Genomic DNA, 26,780 nt, shown 5'->3' on the forward strand with positions numbered 1-26,780 from the left:
ATTCGTGTTCTGAGCCCCAAGGGGCCCTTCTGCTTGACATCCATTCTCTCCCACAGCCAGAACCTCAGCAAGCCCCAACTGGAATCCCTCCAGTGATCAGTGACTAAACCATGTAGCTGGACACTCAGCAGAGCCAGGGTCTGCCCTGCCAGTGGGTGACAATGACTCCAGATCGTGCACTGCCACACAAGCGACCCAGACGCCTTACCCAATGACAAACATTTCACACAAAGCTCACTCCCCAAGCTGCTGGCTCTCAACTTTTGCTTTATCTTCACCAGGCATGGGGCCACCGTGGTAGGGCAAACAGCTGGGGGGACCCAGGGAGCATGAGGGCCCAAGGGAAGCAGCCAAAACTGAGAAAGCAAAGTCAGAGGCAGATGTCACTGGAAAACAATTTTATTGAGGTTCTACCAGCTGTACAATCTGTTCTATTAGGCCCCTTCTTCCTTTGCAATTCGGTCCTTCTTAAGTGGTCCCTGTGGAGAGAAAAGCAGCCAGGTTAGAGACAGAAGGCAGCAGTCACAACTTTCCCAACCCCAGTGGCCAGACTCTGGACTGGTCTCCCCTGCCCTGGCACAAAAGAAGCACCTTTTGTATCAGCACCACATGGGCAGGCTGACAGGTGACAGAAGCTGAAAGCCACCCCCACCCCAGCCTGAGGGCAGCAAGCTAAGTACTCACCATGAAGGCTTTCTTCTCCTCCACAGTCTGGAAGCGACCATGACCAAATTTGGAGGTGGTATCAATAAATTTGAGGTCGATCTTCTCCAGGGCCCGCCGTTTGGTCTGTACCAGCAAGGACTGTGGGCCAAGAGGGGAAGGTTAGAGAGCCAAGCCTTTGCCTGTACCACCTTAGTTCACAGCCCTTCATCTTAGAGGGATGAGGCAAGGATACAGATGAGGAATATATATATAAGCAAGCAACAAACACCTGGGCCAGGCCAGACAGGGAATCTTCTCCTCCTAAGACGTCAGGCATAGCGGTTCCTGCTTTTCCTCCCAACCAACTCCCCTAACAGAGCTCGGCACTCCCCGCCCAGCCTCACCTTGCGCAGAGTGAGCACTCGCTTCTTGGTTCCCACCACGCAGCCTTTGAGCATGACAAAGTCATTGGTCACCTCACCGTAGTGGACAAAGCCACCCTGGAAAGGAGCAAGGTCATCGGGTCAGCACAGATCAAGCATGAGGCTGTAGCCAGGTCTGACAACACCCACGCCCTGGGCCTGCTGGGCCCAGGACAGCCACCTGACCAGAGCTGTTCTCAGAAGGAAGGCAGCAAGGAATACTTCCGCAGTCTGACTCGGGCACTGTGCCCAGCGCTCATTCCAGGGTCTCATCACTGCACAGCTGGCCCCACCCCGCACCAAACAGTCCCCACCACAGCTGGATGCTGCCCAGGGGACCAGTGAACTGTGGGTAAAAACTGATCCTGGCCCTTGTGGGAGGCCTGGGACTCAGGGAAATCCCCGGCCAGACCAGACAGGATTTGCAAGGACAGCTCCCATTACTCACCAGAGGGTTGATGCTCTTGTCAGACAGATCGTAATCAGTAGAGGCATTGTTCTTGATCAGTTTGCCGTCCTTGATGAGGTAGCCCTGACCAATCTTGTAGATCTGAAGGAAGAAATGAGCATAAATATTTGATTAACAAGAAAATAAGGCAGGGACTCAGGTTGACTGGAGGCAAGGACTGCCATTAGGGACAAATGATTCCCCAACTTGGGGGCAGGGTAGCCTGCAAAGGACTCTGGGAAAGCAGTTATGACCTTGACCCTCGTGATGGGGTGTTCCAGGCTTGCAGCAAAGAAAAGCTGCCTGGGCCTGAACAATGCCATCCAGGGAGATAAGGGATGGGGTCTCTCCAACACCACGGGACAGAAGAGGATAAACGAGGCTCCCATCCTCAACCCGACCAGAATCACCTTCAAGGATGGCACTTTACAAACCAGGACAGACGAGTCACAACTGTGCCACCAGGCACGAGCAACTAAGTCCACGTGATGCTCCACCCAGTGGACTCATGACAAGGACCAGAACCCCACACAATCCCCAATAGCAGAGCCACTCTGCTCCCCTAAGGCTGAAGTCTCCACAGGGCCCCCACGTGCACCTCACCTTCTTGTTGATCTCAGTGCGGTGATGGTAGCCTTTCTGCCCAGCCCGAGCCACAGAGAAGGCCACCCGGGCAGGATGCCACGCCCCAATACAGGCAACCTTGCGCAGCCCTCGGTGGGTCTTACGGGGCAGCTTCTTGGTGTGCCAACGGCTGGTGACACCTGGAAGAGACACAGGCTGTTAACATGATGCCTAGCACCATGCCACTGGCCCTTTCGTGCTATGAATGCCCAACTTCAGTTCGTGGTACTTTGTCCAAAGAAATACAACACCTGACTGCAACAATCCTCTCCCTTACTATACCTCCATCCATCCAAGGTGATTATCAGCTTAGACATAACCCTTTTCAGCAACGAGATCAGGTCTTAGAGAATCATCCCTGTACCAGAATATCACGTGGACCCAAGAGGATTCACGAAGCCCCGAGCCCAGTGTTTTGCAGTGTGTTTGAAAACCATTCACCCCAATCCCACACACTGACCCAACCACCTGACCAGAGCTGTTCTCAGAAGGAAGGCAGCAAGGAACATTTCCGCAGTCTGACTCGGGCGCTGTGCCCAGCGCTCATTCCAGGGCCTCATCACTGAACAGCGCGGCCAGACATCACTCTCCCAGGGTAACCACAGCAACGCAGGCCACTGCAAAGCTCACCTTTGTAGCCTTTGCCCTTGGTCACCCCAATGACATCAATCATCTCATCCTGGCCAAACACTTGGCTCACAGGGACCTGCTGCTCGAGTCTCTCGCGGGCCCAGTCCAGTTTCTCGGCCACAGTGCCTCCGTTCACCTGGACCTCCATGAGGTGGGCCTTCTTCTGGCGCAGAGGAAGCAGGCGCATCTAGAAAGGCACAGGGGATTCAGCGTGAGAGGACCGCAAGCCGGGCCAAACACCAAGAACCTTCCACCAACCAGCTCCCTGTTCCCGACTGGTCGTTTTGGCCAGTGCCTTTGGGGTATCTGCTCTGGTTTACCCTAGCCATCTAGCACGCTGTTAACTGCCAATAAGCCACTTTTAAAAAGAGCAGTGTAACACTGCAAATACAAGCTATGAGGACCAAAATCCAAACAAAGCTTTTTAAAAGCTGTCCAGTGCTGTACTACTGAGCTACCTTTAGTGGACACAGCACGGATCTGTGGTAATGTGGTCACCACTAACCACGCAAGACTACTCTTCACTTAGAAATGACAGGTACACACACAGGTTTAACAACCCAGATTACACCCAGTCTAACCCAGAAAACTAAAAGCTAAAGCTAATTCAACTCAAGTCAGCCTCTCAACACTATTTTCAGTTAGGTGCTAGACTACCTACAAGTTATGACTCACCAATTCCTTCAACCAGTTTTCCTAAAAAACAGGTCATGGTTTTATCTAATTAATATTCACTGGGGACACAGTGCCCTCTGCTGGTAACAAAAAACCCTGCATGGAGCCACTGGATGCCTTCTCAAGCTACCCTGCGTCCTTATATTCTGGCCCCAGGAACCCAGGTCTCAAGGCAGGGCCTTGGCTGGACTGTTGCTTTTAACAATCTCTCGTCCCCCAGGAAAATACATTTAAGGACCTGAAAATCTTACTGTCCCTAAAATCACGAGGTCTGGCACAAAACCAGTCTGAGCACAGAATCAATTCAGAAGATAACACAGTGCCCCCCAGAGCCACCGGTGACCATGTAGGCCATCGCCCTCAGCCGGGCAGCAGCGGGTAGTGACCCTCCTCGTGGCCCTGGCCAGCACTCACCTGGGTGTGGGCAATGACACGGATGACCTGACAGTACTTCTTCATGCTGCTGAAGTCCCTCTCAAGCTGCTTCTTGCCGTCTGCGTCCTGCCACTTCTTGCAGTATTTGGTGAAGGCCTTCTTCTTGGACTTATGCCTTCAGGAGCAGAGCAGAGTTGGGGAGGGGGCCCAGGTGCCAGCCTTCATCAGCCCTCCAACGGGTGAGGGGGAGGCACACAGGCACCGTGTGGGGACGGGGCTCATTGCCGGCTTCTAAGGAGCCTTTTCCACCGGCAAGCGGAGCCTGGATGGAGCTCATCGGGCAGGGCCGAGCGGAGCTGAGCAGAGGTCCACAAGGTTAATAATGAAACACGACATTTGGATACACAAATAAATTCTTGCTCCAAGTTAGCCATTAACCAGACCACACACCTGGGGTGGGCTGGGGATATCAGTTACCACTCTAAATAGACCCCCATACTTGTCAGCAACCTAAAGGATTGCCGAACTGAGGCAGCACCCGAGGTCAACACCAAAGGAAATGTCCCGGGACGCTGCTCCCATTGTTCCTGAGAACTGTTCTGCCCAAGAGGCGACTAAACCTGACACCGAAGCAGCTGCCCTGCCGCCGCCGCCGACTACGGAGCTGAGGCCCCACAAAGCACACAGCCCTTTCCCCTGGCCCAGCCCAGGGTGAGCCGAGCCGCGGCTCCCTTACCAGTTCTTGTAGAAGCGCCTTTTGCACTCGTCGCTGATATGCTCAGCAAAGATGGTCTTAAAGGTCCGGAGGCCTCGGGGTGTTTCCACGTAGCCCACGATGCCCACAATCACCATGGGCGGAGTCTCCACGATGGTCACAGCCTCCACCACTTCCTTCTTGTTCACCTCTGCAAATAAAGTAGGTGGTCAAAGCTGAGTGGACTAGCGAGTCCCCACACGCGCCCTTCCAGGCCAGCAATCTGCTTCACAGGACGGGTCTGCAGAAGTCTGCACCTCTCAGGCCTATCCTCACTGCAGACTGTTCAGCTGGCGCGCAGATATTTTCAACTCAATGAAAACCATCTGGACCCTACTCAACCACGTAAGTCTGGCTCCAGCTCTGGTCTGTTGCAGCCATCTCTTGAGACAAATTCCTTATTGCTTTCAGAATACAAGAATAATAAGTATAGTAAGGCAGTAACACCAGAGCCCAGAAACCGTTTTAACTGTCTAACACTATCTGTTTCAGTCATCAGTGCTACGTGTTCTAGTCACTTTTCTACTTCAATTTCCCAGGAAAAAAATACTGCAATGTGCTGCCATTTCCTTTTCCAGGCATCTTACCGACCCAGGGGTCTCCTGCTTGGCAGGCAGGTTCTTTTACCACTGAGCCAGCGGGGGAACCTTTCTGTTCTTTGGCTCTTAACAAATTTACTCACCACGCTCCTTGACTTCATTACACCCCTCTGCCCAGAACAATGCCAGTCACCTGAACTCTGGAATACTAATCAATCCTAAAATATATTTCCATTCTGAAGTCCAGAAGTTCTGTTGATCTCGCCAAAGCCTGCTCCATTCTGACTGCTTGGCCCCATCTAGTCAACTCCAGCTCTCCCATCAGCTAGAAAGATGCAGCATGTACTTACTGGACCCTGGCCTATCGACCTCCCTCACAATGTGGGTCATGCCAGCCTTGTAGCCAAGAAAGGCAGTGAGGTGCACAGGCTTGGAAGAGTCATCCTTGGGGAAGCTCTTCACCTTCCCGCGGTGCCGGCTGCTGCGCTTCCGAGGCAGGAAGCCCAGGGACCCATGCCTGGGAGCAGAGAACTTCCTGTGAGACTAAGAGAAATAGAAGAACATTAGCACCTTCTGAGGAGCTTTGTTCCCAGAGGCCTAGGTTTTAGGAGGATTTCAAGCAATGACGACTCCATGCCAGCAACCCAGGTAAGATATCTACATTCAGAATTGTTTAATTATTCGTAATCACACATCCAGAAGGTATTATTCAGTCAAACTTGAACATTTACTTCAACCCCTCACCTTGTAACTTAAAAACAAACCATCCCCCTTTTCCTCTTTAAGAAGACAAACACACAGCAGAGAGTCGCATTAAGGATCGCTTAACAAGCCTTACACTCAAGATTCTGATCATCATTATTGCCATTTTGCCCAGGGACTCCTTGTCAAAGGGCTGGGTGGTGGACAATGGTACTGAAGGATTCCCCATGCTCCCAACGGGAGCCAAACCGGAAAATGGTGGCCACTAGAATTCGACAGAGCCAAATCAGAACATGACAATCAGCACAGTGTCTCTGTCCGCCCGTCAGTAAGTTCATCATTTCTGGTTTCTGACAACTCTAGAGGCCAAAGGAGTTGTACCAACGTTCCCAGACGTTTCAGAATGAGGCCTCAACAACCCCTGTCCCGAATACCCTCTCCAGCCTGCCGGCCTGGATTTCTGAACCTCTTTAACACTAGAGCCAAACAATCGCACACAAGGTCCTCCTGCCAAAGGGCTCACGACTTGGATCCCAAATGCTGAGATAAAAATCTAGAAATAGTCCATGGTTTGAAAACCGTCGGGCCCAGGGCCCACAAGCCAAGGCCTCTAGCCAGCCGACAGGCAGGCCCCAAACCGTCCTCAAGTCCCGGACGTTTTCAGGAAATAGACCTGGCCGCGGGTTCCGCTGAGTGCCCCGTGATATTACAGCAGAACCCCGGCGCCGGGTGAACCGAGATGGCGGGGATGTGCCGCGGATTCAGCCCTGCCATCACGACAAAGAGGAAGCCGCCATGACACTACATACCATCCTGCCGTCGGAAGCTGCCGGTAGAGGTCGGCCCGCTAGCCGCGCGAGATATATAAATCCTAGTCTGGCTCCGCCCCTTCCGGCGTGCGAGCGCGCACCCGCGGCAGACGTCGGGTCGCGGGGCCGACGCTGGACTCCATTTCCGCGCATGCTCGTTCTCGCCTTGCTTGCGTTCCGACCAGGGCGTCAGTTTGGTAGGTGGGATTTAGAAGTCCTACGGCGAGCGGCTGGGATCACACTTCCTGAAAATTCTAGGACGCGCCGGCGGAAAATCAAAATACTATCGCCCTACAAGCGTTGGACAGTAGCCAACTTTTGAGGAAACGTTGAAACGCGCTATTACGGTGAAGGAAAATGGTCAGTCACTTCTGGAATTGAATAACCCTATTGGGGCTTCAGTTCCAAAGCGTTTTCTCACGTGGTATATCATTTCCGTCCGGCACTCTAGATCATCGATGTTGCCATTTTGCAGGCATGTCGAAGTGGAATCAGTTGCACAGCCCCCACCAACTCAAAGTTGGAGAGAAAAGACTGAGCCCCTGGTTTTCCTGGTTCCCAACTCAGAGGCGCTTCCCGACACCAGCTTGCCTTTAATGCGTGCTAATTTGGGGTTTCCCCTCCCTCTAGCTCCATCTAGGCCATTTCTCCCAGTATCGGGCTGCGGGGACTGGCGCTTGATTCTAAAGGTCTGAGGCGGAGAAACCCTCACCAGCTGCCGAGTGTCACGAAGCCTGGCTCTCCTTGCCTCCCAGATCCTCTGCATGAAGGACCCTCGCTGATCTCTGCCTGGGCTCGTGGTCACCTAGGAGTCTCCTAGTTGCTCTCCCTGCTGCCAGGCTTGTCCATCCAGATCTAAAAACCATATTATCTTTTGGTTACTTCCCGTGCCCTTCCCCACCCCCACTCCTAGTTATTTCCTCTGGTTTAAGGCTTAACTCCTGAGCCTGCAAGCCAAGAATCTGCCCTAACTAGCTGCTCCAGCCTCTTTTCTGTGGGTGAACACACACACACACACTTTTCCACTTTCCACCTCCATCCCACCCTGTTCTGTTCTTTGATTCTGGGCCTGGCCATTGCTCACACCGTTATTAAGAAAGCGTTCTCATTTAACCTTCACTCCATCCCTCAGTGGCAGTGTTGAGAGTCCTCAGCCCCTTATTGGAAATCTTTGGGGCCAGATCTGTTTCCAAATTCAGCATTTTTCATGTTTTAGATAATATCATGCAATATGGTGCACATACTGTATATTATGTAATCCTCCCTAAGCTCTTTAATGAAACACATTAATTCTGTAAAGAGACATGAATATTCACATGGAGTGGAATAAATAGCCCCACAGTTCAAGGCTAACTTTGCTGCCTAAAAAATTCAGATTACTTTCGTTTTTGCCACCAACTGACTTAAGTTTTTTCATAATTCAATTTACAGCAATATGGATGGACCTAGAGAGTATCATACTGAGTGAAGACAGAAAAAGACAAATACTGTGATATCACTCATGGAATCTAAAATATGATATGAATGAACTTATTTACCAAACAGAAGCAGACTCACATAGAAGACAAAGGTATGCTTACCAAAGAGAAAAAGGGTTAGGGAAGGAATGAATTGGGAGATTGGGATTAGATACAAATTTCTGTATATAAAATAGAGAAACAAGGTCCTACTATATGCCACAGGGAACTATATTCAATATCCTATGATAAACCATAGTGGAAAAGAATATGAAAAAGAATATATGACCAAATCACTCTCCTTTATACCAGAAACTTAACATTATAAATAACAACTTTTTATTTCAGAATGGCAGACAAGGAATTATGGCCCACACTGTCCCTTTTTATAGAGAAAACTAAGTTCAGGCCAAAAAGGAATAATTTGGCAAAAGTCATACAATTAAGAAAAGACAGAGCTCAAGCCTGATTCTAGGTTAGGTTTTCATGACATCAGACTCAGGGTTCAGTCGCCTCTTCACTGGAAAAGGAGCTCCGGGGTCCTGAGTCACTCATTCGCTCAATAAGAAATTCTTCCTGAAGTCTTGCTGCATGTCAGATGCTGCACCAGGCTGTGGGAATGACACAAAAGGGAAGGGGGCAGGGCACAACCTTTGAAAGAATGACAAATCCCAAGGACACCACGTACTGATTAAAACCAAGTAGGTCCAAAACAACAGACTAGTCCGCTTCCACTAGACCTTGAGCCTCAGTGTACGCTCACTGGAACACATCAGCAAGCTACCGGCACACTGGCCAGTTCCGAGCCAGCCATCAAAGATGAGAAAGTGGGGCACTGGCCCAGTTGCAGCCTGGCCTTTCGCATGCTGTACTTACTCTGCATATAAGTTAAATTTACAGTGTGGCAATATACAGTCTTGCCATACTCCTTTCCCATTTTGAACCAGTCTGTTGTTTCATGTCCGGTTCTAACTGTTGCTTCTTTTCTTTTTTTTCTAACTGTTGCTTCTTGACCTGCATACAGGTTTCTCAGGAGAGAGAAGTAAGGTGGTCTGGTATTCCCATCTTTTAAGAATTTTTCACAGTTTGTTGTGATCCACACAGTCAAAGTCTTCAGCATAGTCATTGAAGCAGAAGCAGATTTTTTCTGGAATTCCCTTGTTTTTTCTGTGATCCAACAGATGTTGGCAATTTGATCTCCGGTTTCTCTGTCTTTTCTAAATCCAGCTTGTACATCTGAAAGTTTTTGGTTCATGTACTGTGGAAGCTTAGCTTGAAGGATTTTGAGCATGACCTTGTTAGCATGTGAAATGAGCGCAGTTGTACAGTAATTTGAACATTCTTTGGTGTTGCCTTTCTTTGGGATTGGAATGAAAATTGAACTTTTCCAGTTTTGTGGTCTCTGCTGAGTTTTCCAAATTTGCTGATATATTGAGTGCAGCACTTTAACAGCATCATCTTTTCCAGTTCTGTGGCCTCTGCTGAGTTTTCTAAACTTGCTGGCATATTAAGTATAGCACTTTAACAGCATCATCTTTTAGAATTTTAAATAGCTCTGCTTGAATTCCATCACCTCCACTAGCTTTGTTCGTAGTAATGCTTCCTAAGGCCCACTTGACTTCACACCCCAGGATGTCTGGCTCTAGGTGAGTGACCACACCATCATGGTTATCGGAGTCATTAAGAACTGTTTTGTATAGTCCGTCTGTGTATTCCTGCCACTTCTTAATCTCTTCTGCTTCTGTTAGGTCCTTGCCATTTCTGTCCTTTATTGTGCTCATCTTTGCATGAAATATTCCTTCATTAATGCCAGTTTTCTTGAAGAGATCTCTAGTCTTTCCCATTCTATTGTTTTCCTCTAGAGATATTGCCTCAGGCCTCAGCTTTCCCATCTGTCAGGTGAAGGATTCATTCATTCATTCAGCAAATGTGTACCGAGCCCACTGTGCCTAAGAACGACAAAAGGTCAACTAAAGATGGGGATCAAATTGCCAACATCCACTGGATCATCGAAAAAGAGAGTTCCAGAAAAACATCTGCCTTATTGACTATGCCAAAACCTTTGACTGTGTAGATCACAACAAACTGTGGAAAATTCTAAAAGAGATGGGAGTACCAGACCACCTGACCTGCCTCATGAGAAATCTGTATGCAGGTCAGGAAGCAACAGTTAGAACTGTACATGGAACAACAGACTGGTTCCAAATCAGGAAAGGAGTATGTCAAGGCTCTATATTGTCACCCTGCTTATTTAACTTATATGCAGAGTACATCATGAGAAATGCTGGGCTGGATGAACCACAAGCTGGAATCAAGATTGCCGGGAGAAATATCAATAACCTCAGATATGCAGATGACACCATCTGCATCTTATGGCAGAAAGCGAAGAAAAACTAAAAAGCCCCTTGATGAAAGTGAAAGAGGAAAGTGAAAAAGTTGGCCTAAAACTCGACATTCAGAAAACTAAGATCATGGCATCCAGTCCCATCACTTCATGGCAAGTAGATGGGGAAACAGTGGAAACAGTGTCAGACTTTATTTTGGGGGGCTCTAAAATCACTGCAGATTGTGACTGCAGCCATGAAATTAAAAGACACTTGCCCCTTGGAAGAAAAACTATGACCAACCTAGATAGCACATTAAAAAGCAGAGACATTACTTTGCCAAGAAAGGTCCGTCTAGTCAAGGTTATGGTTTTTCCAGTAGTCATGTATAGATGTGATAGTTGGACTATAAAGAAAGCTGACCACTGAAGAATTGATGCTTTTGAACTGTGGTGTTGGAGAAGACTCTTGAGAGTCCCTTGGACTGCAAGGAGATCTGACCAGTCAATCCTAAAGGAAATCAGTCCTGAATGTTCATTGGAAGGACTGATGCTGAAGCTGAAACTCCAATACTTTGGCCACCTGATGTGAAGACCTAACTCATTTGAAAAGACCCTGATGCTGGGAAAGATTAAGGGCAGGAGGAGAAGGAGACGACAGAGGGTGAGATGGTTGGATGGCATCACTGACTTGATGAATATGAATTTGAGTAAGCTCCAGGAGTTGGTGATGGACAGGGAAACCTGGCATGCTGCAGTCCATGGGGTCGCAAAGAGTCAGACACAACTGAGCAACTGAACTGAACTGAAAGATGGGGATAAAGTATGGCTTTCACTATTCCTTGCAAGCCATCAGGTGGATGACCAGGAAAAGGACCCTGAGAGTCGACACGAACGATCAGAATCAGGAGATCTTTAGGATCTATAGGATCTGGGGACTATTTGTATGAGTCACTGTTAGGGGCCTGGGAGAGCAAGCAGAGATAGCAGGAGTTAAGATAACCATTTTGGAATATTGGGTAGATAGTGTTACTTTTGGGGCTTCCCTGGTAGCTTAGCTGGTAAAGAATCCACCTGCAATGCCGGAGACCCTGGTTCGATTCCTGAATCGGGAAGATCCCCTGGAGAAGGGGTAGGCTACCCACTCCAGTATTCTTGGGCTTCCCTGGTGGCTCAGATGGTAAAGAATCTGCCTGCATTGCGTGAGACCTGGGTTGGATTCCTGAGTTGGGAAGGTCCCCTGGAGGAGGGCTTGGCAGCCCGCTCCAGTATTCTTACCTGGAGAATCCCCAAGGACAGAGGAGTCTGGCAAGCTACAGGCCATGGGGTTGTAAAGAGTCTGAGCGACTAAGCACAGCACAGTGTTACTTTTATAAAGGATAGATTAACTTCTGTGTATAAGTTTAGAATCATTTATGGAGTTAACTGTATCATCTCTTCTTCTAAGAACAAGTCTAAGGCTATACAGCAAGATGTATGCAAATCAACAAGAAGAAACTAAGAATGTGAGAGAAGGGAAATAATATGAAGCCAGAGAGGGATTGATGGCAAAAGCTCAGCTTCTCTGTATATACCAGTGCAGAATTGAATCACGCAGAGGGTTTTGGCTGAAGCAGGAAATAAAAGCTTTATTGCTTTGCCAGGCAAAGGGCTTGGGAGTTTGGTGAGAAGTTTTATGGCAATAGATCTCGGTGAGGTTGCTGATAAGATTAAGGGTATGTGTAGGGTCTCTGATGAGCTTCTCTGATGCCTTAAATCTTTTTTTTTTCTTTGACATATTTATTTATTTGGCTACCTTGGGTCTTAGTTATGGCACATGAGATCTTTCATTGCAACAGGAACTTTCTAGTTGTGGCGTGTGGCTCCAGAGCATGTGGGCTCAGTAGTTATGGTGTGGAGGCTTAGTTACTTTGTGCCAGGTGAGATCCTAGGTCCTGGACCAGACTTGAACCTGCGTCTCCTGCATTTTGAGGCAGATTCTTAACCACTGGACAGTCTCTTTAATCTTTCCTCAGCCAAAGTTTCTTGGCTGTACCTCCCTTGATTAGCAACTGTTGGAACTGGCCTTTTGGAACTCGGGGAAGGTCATGGAGGCTGGAGTCTTGCCTACAAGAAACGGGGGCCAAAAAGGCCTCCATGACCGGGAACCCGACAGGGCACCACTCAGTTTCAGGATCACACCCAAAACACACATTATAGACCACTGTTCATGCCATAGTAGTCCTTCCATTTGGCTTCAAGCCTCTTCCAGCCAAATACAAAAGATAAATATGATTAGTAACATGATTCACAACATCCACATGATAAACAATGGCCAAAGGAATCCACTGTGCCTGGAATAAGGCTTTAAAGAAATTTCTCAGGGAGATAGGGTTCTCCGAAAGGGATCAAAATGGGATGCAGCTAATGACACCCCACAGTGAATACACAGTTAAGCACATTTGTGCAGACCAGTGAAATCCGGGTGACACACCGAGCCCATCTGGGCGAGCTGTTTACAGCAGGTCAAAACAAAGGAAGTAGGTTACTTGATCCCTGATTACTGATTTAATCCAAAGAAAAAATCAAGAGTCTGGAAAGAAATGAACTGACTGTTCATAAATGGTCCTCTGTCAATAGTTTTTCAAAATGGAGCTAGTAAGGAATGGAAAAGGGCCCATGTTTTGCTCAAATCATTGAAGGGCAGTTATTCTCTGCTGCTAGGTAAAACCCAAGGTGTGGACCAGCCTTGGCGGCAGGAGGTTAGGAGGACCAGAAAAGCAGAATGGAGAAGCACAGGGGGATTCCCTGGTGGTCTGGTGGTTAGGACACAGCTCTCTCACTTCCAGGGCCCCAGGTTCAATCCCTCTGCTTTCTTTCATAGCAGAAAGAGAAAAAAAAAAAAAAAAAATGGAGAAGGGTGAGGGCAAGAGGGAAGAGAGGACTTGAGTGAGGCAGTTTTGTCATGAGTGTATTTCAGTGTCTATCTCTCTTGTTGTTGTCCAGTCATTAAGTTGTGTCTGACTGTGACCCCATGGACTGCAGAACACCAGGCTTCCCTGTCCTTCACTATCTCCCTGACTCAAACTCATGTCCACTGAGTCAGTGATGTCATCCAACTGTCTCATCCTCCCTTTCCCCCTTCTCCTCTTGCACTCAATCTTTTCCAGCATCAGGGTATTTTCTGATGAGTCGGCTCTTCACATCAGGTGGCCAAAGTATTGGAGCTTCAGCTTCAGCATCAGTCCTTCCAATGAATATTCAGGGTTGATTTCCTTTAGGATTGACTGGTTTGATCTCCTTGCAGTCCAAGAGAATCTCAAGAGTCTTCTCCAACACCACAGTTTAAAAGCATCAATTCTTCGGCGCTCAGCCTTCTTTAAGGTCCAACTCTCACATCCGTACATGACCACTGGAAAAAACAATTTCGACTATATGGACCTCTGTCAGCAAAGTGATGACTCTGCTTTTTAATACACTGTCTGGGTTTGTCATCTCTCTTGCCAGACCATAAGCTTCATGGTGGCCGAGATTGCAGGGCCTAGCTCCGAGAAGGCTCAGGCTGTCATTTGTCAGATGTGGGCATGAACACAGCAGGCCCCACCTAAACTTCATAGCTTCAGAGGCTGCCTCCCTTACCCATTGAGGCAACAATGCTCCCTCTTTGACAAGAGCTCACACCCTGACCTTTTGTGCTGTCACTGATTGTTGCACAACCTCCTGGCTCAGCTGACAGGGCGTTTGGGCCAGAACGCCAGTTAATACGAGCTTGTGGCATGAGTGCAGCTCCATGCCCCCAGAATGGGAGGCTGGGCACAGAGCCTCTGGGTCATGAAGGCCCCTCTCCCGGCTCCTCCACCACCATCTGCCAAGGTGATGCGCCGCAGAATGGGAGCGGGCTGGCCCGAGGCACCTGGCAGCTCCTGCTCCTGTGTGGGCCCAGCCTGCTGAGATTCTACCGGCCGCTTCTGGGGCTGCAGGCAGCCGTGGCAAACATGGCTTCCCACTGCCTGCCTCTCTACGTGCTGGGCTTCTGCGTCTTCTGGGGCAGCAATCTACAGGTGACGGGGGCGCTCTTCCTGGCCCAGAGGCTGTGCATGGAGGTGCTGCTGCCCGTCCAGCAGACCTTGTGGCGGCTGCTGACCATCGCGCGGGGCTGGGGCCTTCAGCTGCTGGCCACCCTGATGCACAGAGCCTGCCGCTGTGTCCCATGGCTCCAGCGGCACTTGCGATGGGAGGCCCACCTCGCTCTGCTGTCTGTGGCCCAGTGTGCCCACTACAGCCTGGTCGACTTCCACCATGAGCACAGCAAGGCCCTGGAGCTGCTGCCACAGGCTGTGCTGCAGCAGACGGCTGTGTCCCTGCTGCTCCGCTGCCTGGACAGGCTGGGGGTGGCCATGGGACAGGTGGCCAGGGCCCTGTGGGGCGATAGCCTGCAGTCCCTGGGATGGGCTAGGCTGCGCAAGGCACCCTCCAAAAATCTGGATGCGGTCACCACCGTCCTTCCAGTGACCACCATTCCTTTTAGCCAGCGCTTCCCTGGGCCTGACCCGGCCACCCTGAGCGGGCTCAGGCCAGCCTCCGTCAGCCTGTGCCTAGTGGTTGAGGACAAGGATGCCAGCGAGGGAGAAGGAGGCTGCAGTCTGGGGGCCAGCAAGATGCCCATTAGCACCAGGTTCCACAGCAGTAGCACAAGCAAGACAGACTTCAGATCTTCATCCAGGCAAGCCCTCGCACAACAAGTCAAGGCAACCTGTATTCTTATTGTTCTTCTGTATATCTACGCTGCGTGTCTCTTTGTGCAGGTCTTAAAATAAATGACTAAGTGTGAGCCACGAAATGTCCGTGGTTTACCTTTGTCAATCAGAGATTGACTGGCATCAGATCTGTTCACCCAAGCCTTTGCTGAGCCGGGGGCAAGGGTGGGTGGTACTCAGTGTGCAAGACACGTTGAGTGCCAGGGCCTAGGCTAGGGGGCCTGGTTTCAGCTCTGTCGCTTCTGTGTGTTCTTGGCAAAGTTCCTGGACCCTTCTGGGCCTCAGTTTCCTTTTCTGTAAAATGTGGATAAAAAAGCTCCAGAGAGAGGGGATATATAAAAATAAGTCATTTGTAAGTTGTAGAATGTTCTTCCCTCTCAATTATCCTAACAGAGCATACAAGGCCTTCTTGGAGAACACTTAGATTCTACTAAAGGACATAAAAAGAAGACCAGAATAAAGACGGACATAGTTCATGGGTGAACTAACCTAATGTCTTAAAGGAGTCAATTTTCTCCAAATTATAAAGTCATTAGGATTACAACCCAAATCCCAAGGCATTTGGGGCAGGGAGGGAAGCACTCATAAACTGATCCTAAGATGTACATGGAAAATCAAGGTCCTTAAAATCTTAAGGCATTTTAAAAAAAGCAGAGCTAAGGTGGGAGCCTTGCTCTACCAAATATTAAGACATATTACAAAATCACAGTAATTAAAACAATGTGGCAGAAAAAGCAGGCAGACAAATAGAATAGAATGCAGAGTCCAGACATAAGCTGGCTACAAATGGGAACTTGGTACAAATAGGTACTTAGTACATTGAAAAGGTGATATCACAAATGAATGGGGAGGGACTTCCCTGGTGGTCCAGTGCCCAAGGACCTCACTGCCAAGGTGGTTGTTGGTTTTCAGTGGCTAAGTTGTGTCCAACTCTTTGCGACCCTATGGACTACAGCACACCAGGCTCCTCTGTCCTTCACTGTCTCCCAGAGTTTGCTCAAACTCATGTCCACTGAGTCATTGATGCTATCTAACCATCTCATCCTCTGCCACCCCTTCTCCTTTGGCCTTCAGTCTTTCCCAGCACTGGGGTCTTTAATCAGCTCTTCACCACTGCCAAGGGCCTTGGTTCCATCTCTGGTTGGGGAACAAAGATCCCACAAGTCCTGCAGCATGGACAAAACGAAAAAACAAAACAGTAGGGAGAGCAGGGATTATTTAGCAGATAGAGTTGGAGAAGCTGGTTCACCACATGAAAAAATAAATTAACGTGGGTTTTTCTAGTTGGTTCAATAGTGCTCTCCCAAAGACAACAGTTCAACAATTCAGTCGCTCAGTCGTGTCCAACTCTGCGACCCCACGGACTGCAGCACGCCAGGCCTCCCTGTCCATCACCAACTCCCGGAGTTTACTCAAACTCATGTCCATTGAGTCAGTGATGCCATCCAACCATCTCATCCCTAAGACATGCCCATCTAAAACCTGTGAATGTGGCCCTATTTGGGGAAAGGGTCTTTGCCAAGGATACTTTGAGGATCTAGAGATTAGGTCATCCTGAATTAGGATGGGGCCTAACCCTAATGACAGGCATCTTAATAAGAGAAGCTAAGGGAGGAGAAAAAGAAGGGAAAGCCGCGAGAAGAGGGAAACAGATAAGCCAAGGGGTGCTGATGCCACCTGTAGCCGCCAGAAGCCAGGAGGGAGGCGTGGAGCAGTCGGCTTCTTCCCTCAGCCTCTGGAAGAAACCAGCCCTGGGACATCTGCTTTCAGACTTCCTGTCTCCAGAACTGCAGTAGAGTTTCTGTTCTTTAAGCCACCAGTTTTTGATAATTTGTTTCAGCGGCCACAGGAAACAACAGATCTTATCTTGTATCTCAGCTCTATAGAAGGTTGAAAAACATTTTTAGCACTATACCAATGCAAAGGTTAGTTATGTGCTGGAGGCATTCATTCTTTGAAATGAAATTGGCTGCCACTTACTGAGGGTGGAATAGTTTTTTATTTCATTGGATTGTTCAATCAACCCACTCTTGTATCATCTCCATTTTAAAGGAGCTTTCTCAAAAGAAGTAACTTCCTGGAACTTCCCTGGTGGTTCAGGGGCTAACACTCCATGTTCCCAATGCAAGGGGCCTAGGTTCAATCCCTGGTCAGGGAACTAGATCCCATATGCTGCAACCAAGAGTTCAAATGCCACAACTAAAGCTCCTGCATGCCACAACAAAGGTCAAAGATCATGAGTGCGGCAATTAAGACCTGGGGCAGATGATAAATTATATAAATATACATGTTCTATATAGAGAGAATATAATATACAGATTATAATTATTATTATATTAATATAATATATAGATATATATTTATATAACTTATCATCTGCCCCAGGTCCATATATATATATATATTTAGGCTTCCTTGGTGGCCCAGCGAAAAAGAAACTGCTTGCCAGGGCAGGAGATGTGGGCTTGATCCCTGGGTTGGGAAGATCCCCTGGAGGAGGAAATGGCAATGTACTCCAGTATTCTTGCCTGGGAAATCTCATGGACAGAAGAACCTGGTGGGCTACGTCCATGGAAGCACATAAGAGTCGGACACGACTTGGCGACTAAACAACAGGAATACATATATTTATTTTTTAAAAAAGAATTAGGTAACTCCCTGAGATCATCTAGTGGAGCTCTCTCCTTCACCCACAAGCCTTCCCCTCCCGCTCAGGGTTTCTGTGGCCACTTTGACGCCCCGCACTAGCACACTGGTGTCGTGAAGGCGAGCTCAGCTGAGTTCCCTCTGTTTCCAGGCCTAGGGCATTTACCCTGTGAATGAAATCAGATGTGGTGTCCCCTTGTAGACTTTCGCCTGTGCCATCCCCATTTATTTGTGGTTCAAGCTGATACTGCTGCCTCCTCAACGCTCAACCCACTAAGGTCAGACCACGGTTACCTCCCACCTGGATTGCTGAACCCGTCCCCACACGCATCCTCGTGGTCCCCCTCCTGCCCGTTCAATACATTCTTTCTCCACCCAGCTGCTAGATGCCCTTTACACCAAGAATCAGACCATTATACCACAGATTAACACCCTCCAGGGACTTCCCTGGTGGTCCAGTGGCTAAGATTCTGTGCTCTCAGTGCAGGGGGCTCAGGTTCGATCTCTGGTCCAGGAACTAGATCCCACATGCCATAATAAAGACTTCACAGGCGGCAACTAAAGACCCTGCATGATGCACCTAAGACCTGACACAGCTAAATAAATAAATTAAAAAAAACAAAACAAAAAAACCCTCCATGGACTTCCCTGGTGGCAGAGTGGACAAGAATCCGCCTACCAATTCAGAGGACACGGGTTCAATCCTGGTCTGGGAAGATTCCACATGCCACAGAGCAGCCCAAGAGCCACAACTCCTGAGCCTGTGTGCTGCAGCTACTGAAGCTCATGTGCCTAGAGCATGTGTTCTGCAAGAAGAGAAGCCACCGCAACGAGAAGCCTGTCCACCGCAACAAAGAATAGCCCCTGCTCGCCGCAATTACAGAAAGCCCGTGCCACAACAAAGAACCAAAGCAATCAAACTGAAATAAATAAATAAAAATAAAAAAAGATCTTCCAGTGTCTTCCCATGAGACCCGCAGGACTGCCACCTGGGACCCATCACATTCCGTGTTCCTCAGGTTGCCCCTCTCACTGACCTCTCCGCTTCCACCTGAGACCCCACCCAAAGCAGAACCTTGAGATCTGCTTCTCTTCCTGCCTGGAACACAAGCTGACTTCTATTCTTGTTAAAGCATAAACTGTAAAAGATGATAAAATCACGACACTTGTACAGATATAAAATGAACATATGTCAAAGATTTTTATTTAGCTCATTAATTGACGAGGGAACCAGGCATATGCCACAAACGGATCAAAGTAGAACCCAGAATCACATAGTTATATGGAGTCAAGAAATGTTTAAATAAATTTACAAATAGACATAAAACTGGCTTTTTCTGCTGGGCTGGGAGGTGTCATTCCTCTGGACAGGGTTTATTTGCATGTGTACAGATAAGGCTTATTTGTATGGCTGTCCTTTATCTACAATGTACAGAGCTGCACAATAGTTTAAGGGCAAAGAAGAACCTTTAAACTACAAAGAACTAATCTCAAAACTCTAGCTTGTCATTAAAAGGATAACTAGGGATCTCTGTTTTAAAAAAAAATAATTATTTATTTGGCTGCATCGGGTCTTGCTTGTGTCATGAGGGATCTTTCGTTGTGGTGCAGGGACTGTCTAATTGGGGAGCACGGCCCCGGAGTCCTCAGGCTCCATAGTGGTGGTTCACAGGCTTAGTTGCCCTGAGGCACATGAGATCTTATTTCCCTTACCAGGGATTGAACCTGCCTCCTCTGAGTTGCAAGGTAAATTTGTAACCACTGAACCACCAGGGAAGTCCCAGTGATCTCTCTTGCTTATTCTTAATCTTTAAATATCCCTGTACTCTTCAGATTGTACCTTCTATATAATCTCTTCGGGAGCCTTCCCCAGTCACTTGATCTTGTAAACCAGTCTCTCTCCCCTCCTCAGACGTTATCCACACTGTGGATTTTAACTTAGCTTCTTCAGTGCTAGTGCTAATGTTCAGTCACTGATGTCCGACTCTTTGCAACCCCATGGACTGTAGCCTGCTAGGCTCCTTTGTCCATCGGGATTCTCCAGGCAAGAATACTGGAGTGGGTTGCCATACCCTCCTCCAGGAAATCTTTCCAACCCAGGGATTGAACTCAGGTCTCCTGCATTGCAGGCAGACTCTTTACCATCTGAGCCATTAGGGAAGCCCGAGAATACTGGAGTGGGTAGCCTATCCCTTCTCCAGGGGATCTTTCCTACCCAGGAATCAAACCAGGGTCTCTTGTATTGTAGGTGGATTCTTTACCAGCTGAAGCTCAGGCTTTTCAGAGATGAAACTATTTTTTTGTTTTGTCCAGCACCAAGCACATAGGCAAGCTGCGTAAATATTTTGGACAAATGGAAGGGTGAGCCTTCCATTTTAGGGTCTGTTTGTTTTAATGTATACATAGTTGGACCTCTTGGGTCTCTCTAACAAAAATACATTTCTCTTCCCTGGGGGATATGAGGATAAGGAGCCCTTTCTCCCAGAATATACAAAAGTGCAGTGTGTGTCCTGGCCTTCAAGTCTCTGGAACCTTCCTTGTTTGCCATCCCCCAGATGGTTGGATGACATCACCGGCTCGATGGACATGAGTCTGAGTAAGCTCTGGGAGTTGGTGATGGACAGGGAAGCCTGGCGTGCTGCAGTCCATGGGGTTGCAAAGAGTCGGACACGACTGAGCGACTGAACTGAACTGAAACACCAAGCCCATCGCCCCCAGCATTTTACAAGTTTAACCGGATCTCCTAGTAGCCAACACAGGCTTTGTTTCCTCAGGTTTAAAATGGGAAAAATCACGTCTAAATCAAGGAGTCACTCATTTATTCATTCAGTGAATACATGATGAGTGCCTGTTACTAGATGCTATTAGACTCACTCTATGTAATTCATTATACAATTATAATATTTACTATCTCAGTCAATCTTCAAAATCTCCTGAAACTTTAGTAAGCAAACAATTCACCAGGCAGCTTGTTAGAATGTGGATTCCAGTTCATGAGGATAGGGGTGCCAAGGCTACTGGTTCGTGGAACACAGTTGTTTTTTTCTTTTTGGTTGTGCTGAGTTTTTGTTTCGGTGTGCGAGCTTCTCTTGTTGCGGAGCACAGGCTCTAGCGCATGTGGGCTTCAGTAGTTGCGGCGTAGCGGCTTAGTTGATCTTCTGTTAGGATCAAACAAACCTGTGTTCCCTGCATTAGAAGGCAGATCTTAACTGCTGGACCACCAGGGAAGTCCCAGAACACATTTTAAATAGCAAGGCCCTAAGTACATCTTACTACTTATACCCATTTTTTTTTTTTACTTATACCCATTTTATAGCCCAGGTCACTGAGGCTCAGAGTGGTTGAGGGGCCCACAGCTGGCAAAGGTGGAGAGGAGTTTCAGGGACAGAGTCCTTCAGACTTGGCTGTACATTAGAATCATCCATGGAGATTTTTTTCACCACACATCGAGGCATGTAGGATCTTAGTTCCCTGCTACTGCTAAGTCACTTCAGTCATGCTCGACTCTGTGCGACCCCATAGACGGCAGCCCACCAGGCTCCCCCGTCCCTGGGATTCTCCAGGCAAGAACACTGGAGTGGGTTGCCATTTCCTTCTCCAATGCATGAAAGTGAAAAGTGAAAGTGAAGTCGCTCAGTCATGTCCGACTCTTAGCGACCCCATGGACTGCAGCCTACCAGGCTCCTCCACCCATGGGATTTTCCAGGCAAGAGTACTGGAGTGGGCTGCCACTGCCCAGGGATCAAACCCATGCACCCTGCAGTGAAAGTGTAAAGTCTTAGTCTTAACCATTGAAGAACCACCAGGGAAGTCCCTGGACCACATCGACAGGATTGCAGCTTGTGATTCATCCAGCCCGGCATTTCACATAATGCACTCTGCATATAAGTTAAATTAGCAGGGTGACAAGATATAGCCTTGTACTTTCCCAATAAGCCAGTCAGTTGTTCCATGTCTGAATCTGTTAATTCTTGACATGTGTATTAACATTTATACCACATATACGCATGGGAGAAACCCATGAGTAACTCAAAAGGGTGGCTCAACCTCAGGCCTATTTTGCATCTGCAACAAAGGACAACCGAGTTGTAGAGAAATGACAAGATGAAAGAAAGGGCTTTAAGCTTCCAAGGTGGCAAATAGTGGGGAAGTAAATATTGGGTTAGTAAAAAAATTCATTTGGGTTTGTCTGTAAGATGCTATGGAAAAAGCTGAATGAACTTTTTGACCCACCCAATATATGGGGGGAAATGAATGGAATACAGTTTGCTTTCAGATTCCTCCGGTGCTGTCTCTGGGCTAGGAGTCTAGAGTTGTCTCCAGGAAAAGAAAATTTATACCCTAGAAGAAGGAAGGGGAAAGAGAGATTTTTCTGTATTTGCTACTTCTTAATTGTCTTAAGTCTTCCCCAGTGGCTCAGACAGTAAAGAATCTACCTGTAGTGCAGGAGACCTGGGTTCAATCCTTGAGTTGGGAAAAACCCCTGGAGAGGGAAAATGCAACCCACTCCAGTATTCTTGCCTGGAGAATCCCATGGACAGAGGGGCCCGGTGGGCTACAGTCCATGGGGTCGCAAAGAGTTGGACATGACTGAGCAACTAACACACACACAGAGTTGTCTTAAAAGTTCAAAAGGATTCTTATGTCAATGAGACATGTTTTGGGGTGACATACTCTGGTTTCCTTCAATGATATTTCTGTATAGTGAAATAGTTTTCAGCCTGTTGACTAGGATTAGGTAGATCTATAAATAGTGACTTGAGAAATACATCGTTAAGTAAAACAAGCAATTCATGGAACAGTGCAAATGCCATAGTCCTACTTATTTAAAAACTAGATGCATGTCCATGCACATATAGTGAGTAAATTAATAGAAAAATGACCAGAAGGTAACTTATCAAACTGGATACATTTGAGCAGTGTCATGGGCATAAGGGATGGGGTGCAGGTGACTTTCCCAGATAGTTTTGTGTACCGGGCTCTATTCTTCACGAAAAATGTACCTGGTAATTATTTATACAATTTAAAAAATAAAAACCAATGTAAACTTCTGAGAAGAAACAAAACAAGAGTCATCTGGGCTTCTTCAAAATATAGATACCACCCCCGGGGCCTGCTGAGTCAGGAGCTGGGGGAAGGGGAAACACAGCTATGTGGTAAAGGAACCCCAGGTGATTTTGATGGGCACACCCCATTAAGCACCACTCAGCTAGGGAAAGTATGAGCAAATCGTTTAAGCTTAAAATCCAAGTAACTGTATATGTCTTCGCTGTATACCAGGAAGCTCCTGTAGGACATTGCAAAGCTCATGTTGGAAGCCTTTGTTGTTTAGTCCCTAAAGGGAAACAAGGGAAGTTGCTCAGTCATGTCCCCATGGTCTGTAGCCTACCAGACTCCTCCATCCATGGGATTTCCCAGGCAAAGACACTGGAGTGGGTTGCCTTTCCCTTCTCCAAGGGATCTTCCCAACAGGGAACTAACCCCTGTCTCTTGCACTGTGGGCAGATTCTTTACCACTGAGCTACCAGGCAAGCCCCAGGAAGGAGCCTTAGAGCAAATTCCTTTCATCTCTGGAAAATGATGCAGTTGAACCAGAATCTCTTTCCTGGATGATCCCAGGCCCCTTCCGCTTATTTTTAGGATTCTAGATGGGCTGTGTTTCTAATCCAACCAATCAAAACCTACCACTGTGCTGTTAAGAACAAAACACCAGATAACAGCTCTCTTAATAAATACAGAATAAAAATAGAAAAATCACCCCTTGGTAATCCCTAATTGAATTAGGCAAGTATTGTCAAGAGACCTTAAAACCATTGGATGAAACACAGCTGAAAAACACTCTAGTCATGCAAAGTATCAGCTACAGATTGCTTATTAATCAGCAAGGAAAAGTGCACTTCAACATTAAGGAGAGACTGATGGTCACACTGTAAGCCAACAGCAGATAGTGGGATAGTCTGGCATTGTGTCTCTCCCAACGGGATGGACGCTGAAGTGCACGACATCATGTGTGAACTACTGAAGTCCAAATGTTTCAAATACATGTTATGAGGAAACCGTGGAGAAGAAAATGGCAAAACACTCCAATGTTCTTGCCTGGAGGATCCCCATGGACAGAGGAGCCTGGCAGGATACAGTCCATGGGGGCGCAAAGAGTTGTGCACGACTGAAGCGACTGAGCATGCACTCATGCACGCGTCAAGAAACGACAAATCATGCCTCTCTGGCTTCCGCTTTCACTAGGCCCGTTCTCAGGCTCTCCCTTCAGCCCTTTAAATTTATTGCAACTCCCACAGATGAGGTTTGCAGTGTATGCACAGGCGACAGATATGACAACTACAACATAAAGTAGGAAGAAAGTGAAAGTCGCTCAGTTTTCTATTTTTGCTCTTTGCGACCCCATGGACTATACAGTCCATGGAATTCTCCGGGCCAGGATACTGGAGTGGGTAGCCTTTCCCTTCTCCAAGGGATCTTCTCAACCCAGGAATCGAACCCAGGTCTCCCGCATTGCGGGCGGATTCTTTACCAGTTGAACCACAAGAGATTTTTTTTTTCTTTTGGCTACACTGTGTCTTCGTTGCTGCAAGATGACTTTCTCTAGTTGCAGTGAACGGGGAATGTGACATCCTGGAATGCGAAGTCAAGTTGGCCTTAGGAAGCATCACTATGAACAAAGCTAGTGGAGTTGATGGAATTCCAGTTGAGCTATTTCAAATCCGAAAAGATGATGCTGTGAAAATGCTGCACTCAATATGTCAGCAAATTTGGAAAACTCAGTAGTGGCCACAGGACTGGAAAGGTCAGTTTTCATTCCAATCCCAAAGAAAGGCAATGCCAAAGAATGCTCAAACTACCACACAATTGCACTCATCTCACATGCTAGCAAAGTAATGCTCAAAATTCTCCAAGCCAGGCTTCAGCGATACATGAACCGTGAACTTCCAGATGTTCAAGCTGGTTTTAGAAAAGGCAGAGGAACCAGAGATCAAATTGCCAACATCCACTGGATCATCAAAAAAGCAAGAGAGTTCCAGAAAAACATCTATTTCTTTTTTATTGACTATGCCAAAACCTTTGACTGTGTAAAAGTGAAAGAAAGTGAAGTTGCTCGGTTGTGTCCAACTCTTTGCGACCCCGTGGACTGTAGCCTACCAGGCTTCTCTGTCCATGGGATTCTCCAGGCAAGAATACTGGAGTGGGTTGCCATTTCCTTCTCCAGGGGATTTTCCTGACCCAGGGATCGAACCCAGGTCTCCTGCATTGGAGGCAGACGCTTTTACCTCTGAGCCACCAGGGAAGCCCGGTTTTGACTGTGTAGATCACAACAAACTGTCGAAAATTCTAAAAGAGATGGGAATACCAGATCACCTTAAGTGCCTCTTGAGAAACCTGTATGCAAGTCAGGAAGCAACAGTTAGAACTGGACACGGAACAACAGACTGGTTCCAAACAGGAAAGGAGTATGTCAAGGCTGTATATTGTCACCCTGCTTATTTAACTTATACGCAGAGTACATCACGAGAATTGCTGGGCTGGATGAAGCACAAGCTGGAATCAAGATTGCCAGGAGAAATATCAATAACCTCAAATATGCAGATGACACCACCCTATGGCAGAAAGTGAAGAAGAACTAAAGGGCCTCTTGATGAAAGTGAAAGAGAAGAGTGAAAAAGTTGGCTTAAAGCTCAACATTCAGAAAACTAAGATCATGGTATCCGGTCCCATCACTTCATGGCAAATAGATAGGGAAACAGTGGCTAACTTTACTTTGGGGGGCTCCAAAATCACTGCAGATGGTGACTGCAGCCATGAAATTAAAAGATGCTTGCTCCTTGGAAGGAAAGTTATGACCAACCTAGATAGCATATTAAAAAGCAGAGACTTGACTTTGCCAACAAAGGTCCATCTAGTCAAGGCTATGGTTTTTCCAGTAGTCATGTATGGATGTGAGAGTTGGACTATAAAGAAAGCTGAGCGCTGAAGAATTGATGCTTTTGAACTGTGGTGTTGGAGAAAACTCTTGAGAGTCCCTTGGACTGCAAGGAGATCCAACCAGTCCATCCTAAAGTAGATCAGTCCTGGGTATTCACTGGAAGAACTGATGTTGAAGCTGACGCTCCAATACTTTGGCCACCTGACGCGAAGAGCTGACTCATTTGAAAAAACCTTGATGCTGGGAAAGATTGAAGGCAGGAGGAGAAGGGATGACAGAGGATGAGATGGTTGGATGGCATCACCGACTCAATGGACATGAGTTTGGGTGAACTCCGGGAGTTGGTGATGGACAGGGAGGCCTGGCGTGCTGCAGTCCATGGGGTTGCAAAGAGTTGGACACGACTGAGCGACTGAACTGAACTGAGTGAACCGGGGCTGCTCTCTAGTTGCGGCGCACAGGCTTCTCATTGCAGTGGCTTCTCTTGTTGTGGGGCGTAGGCTCTAGGACATGTGGGCTTCAGCAGCTGCAGCACATGGGCTCAGTAGTTGTGGCACACAGGCTTAGTTGCTTCGAGGCATGTGGAATCTTCCCAGACCAGGCATGGAACCCTCGTCCCCTGCATTGGCAGGCACATTCTTAACCGCCAGGGAAGGCCTAGGGTGGTGAGGTTTTTACGTTGCGCTTGTATCACTCAAGGTCCTCCAGAGAAACAGAACCAACAGAGCCAAGAAAAATATATGTACGGTTTATTTATTTTAAGGAATTATTTCATGTGGTTGTAAGGGCTGGCAAGTCTAGAATCTGTAGGGCCAGCCAACAGACTGGAAATTCAGAAAGGGGCTGATGTAATCTGAATTCCTTCCACTCCGAGAAGCCTTAAGGCTTTTACCTGGTGAGATGAGAGGCCCACCCACATTATTGAGGGTAATCTCCTTTACTTAGTCAAATGAGTGTATGTTGATCACATCTACAAAATACTTTCACAGCAACCTCTAGACCAGTGTTTGACCAAATAACTGGGCACCCTAGCCATTAGTAAAACTGCACCAGGGCCTT

At 47.7% G+C, this 26,780-nt stretch overlaps 1 protein-coding gene and 5 non-coding genes across 6 annotated transcripts; all 6 read right to left on the reverse strand.

Moving 5' to 3' along the window:
• Nucleotides 1-383: 383 nt before the first annotated feature.
• Nucleotides 384-6,791, reverse strand: RPL3 (ribosomal protein L3). The gene is made up of 10 exons (XM_061418570.1): nt 6,624-6,791; nt 5,463-5,655; nt 4,556-4,724; nt 3,859-3,994; nt 2,770-2,956; nt 2,119-2,279; nt 1,516-1,617; nt 1,050-1,145; nt 685-804; nt 384-479 (listed from the first exon to the last, which is right to left on the reverse strand). The coding sequence occupies exons 1-10, from the start codon at nt 6,774-6,776 to the stop codon at nt 435-437; spliced, it is 1,362 nt and encodes a 453-aa protein (XP_061274554.1). The 5' UTR covers nt 6,777-6,791; the 3' UTR covers nt 384-434.
• LOC133249010 (small nucleolar RNA U83B) lies at nt 1,258-1,351 on the reverse strand. Its single transcript, XR_009736828.1, has one exon. It is a non-coding gene; the product is annotated as a small nucleolar RNA U83B (small nucleolar RNA).
• On the reverse strand, nt 2,617-2,710 carry LOC133249009 (small nucleolar RNA U83B). The gene has a single exon (XR_009736827.1). It is a non-coding gene; the product is annotated as a small nucleolar RNA U83B (small nucleolar RNA).
• Nucleotides 3,995-4,050, reverse strand: LOC133249013 (small nucleolar RNA U82P). The gene has a single exon (XR_009736829.1). It is a non-coding gene; the product is annotated as a small nucleolar RNA U82P (small nucleolar RNA).
• On the reverse strand, nt 6,097-6,160 carry LOC133248990 (small nucleolar RNA SNORD43). The gene has a single exon (XR_009736808.1). It is a non-coding gene; the product is annotated as a small nucleolar RNA SNORD43 (small nucleolar RNA).
• An 18,221-nt stretch (nt 6,792-25,012) lies between the features above and the next one.
• Nucleotides 25,013-25,085, reverse strand: TRNAW-CCA (transfer RNA tryptophan (anticodon CCA)). The gene has a single exon. It is a non-coding gene; the product is annotated as a tRNA-Trp (tRNA).
• Between the last annotated feature and the right edge of the window lie 1,695 nt (nt 25,086-26,780).

This window comes from Bos javanicus, chromosome 5 (genome assembly GCF_032452875.1).
Source record: "Bos javanicus breed banteng chromosome 5, ARS-OSU_banteng_1.0, whole genome shotgun sequence".
Taxonomy (NCBI): domain Eukaryota; kingdom Metazoa; phylum Chordata; class Mammalia; order Artiodactyla; family Bovidae; genus Bos; species Bos javanicus.

Bases quoted from the DNA above. Each gene is read 5' to 3' on its own strand.
- RPL3 (XM_061418570.1), bottom strand. From the start codon at position 6,776: ATGCGCGGAAATGGAGTCCAGCGTCGGCCCCGCGACCCGACGTCTGCC. The intron at 2,280-2,769 runs GTGAGCTTTGCA...TGTCTCTTCCAG, and splicing joins CAAGGGCAAAGGCTACAAAG to GTGTCACCAGCCGTTGGCAC. The intron at 805-1,049 runs GTGAGGCTGGGC...CTTGGCCCACAG, and splicing joins GAGTGCTCACTCTGCGCAAG to TCCTTGCTGGTACAGACCAA.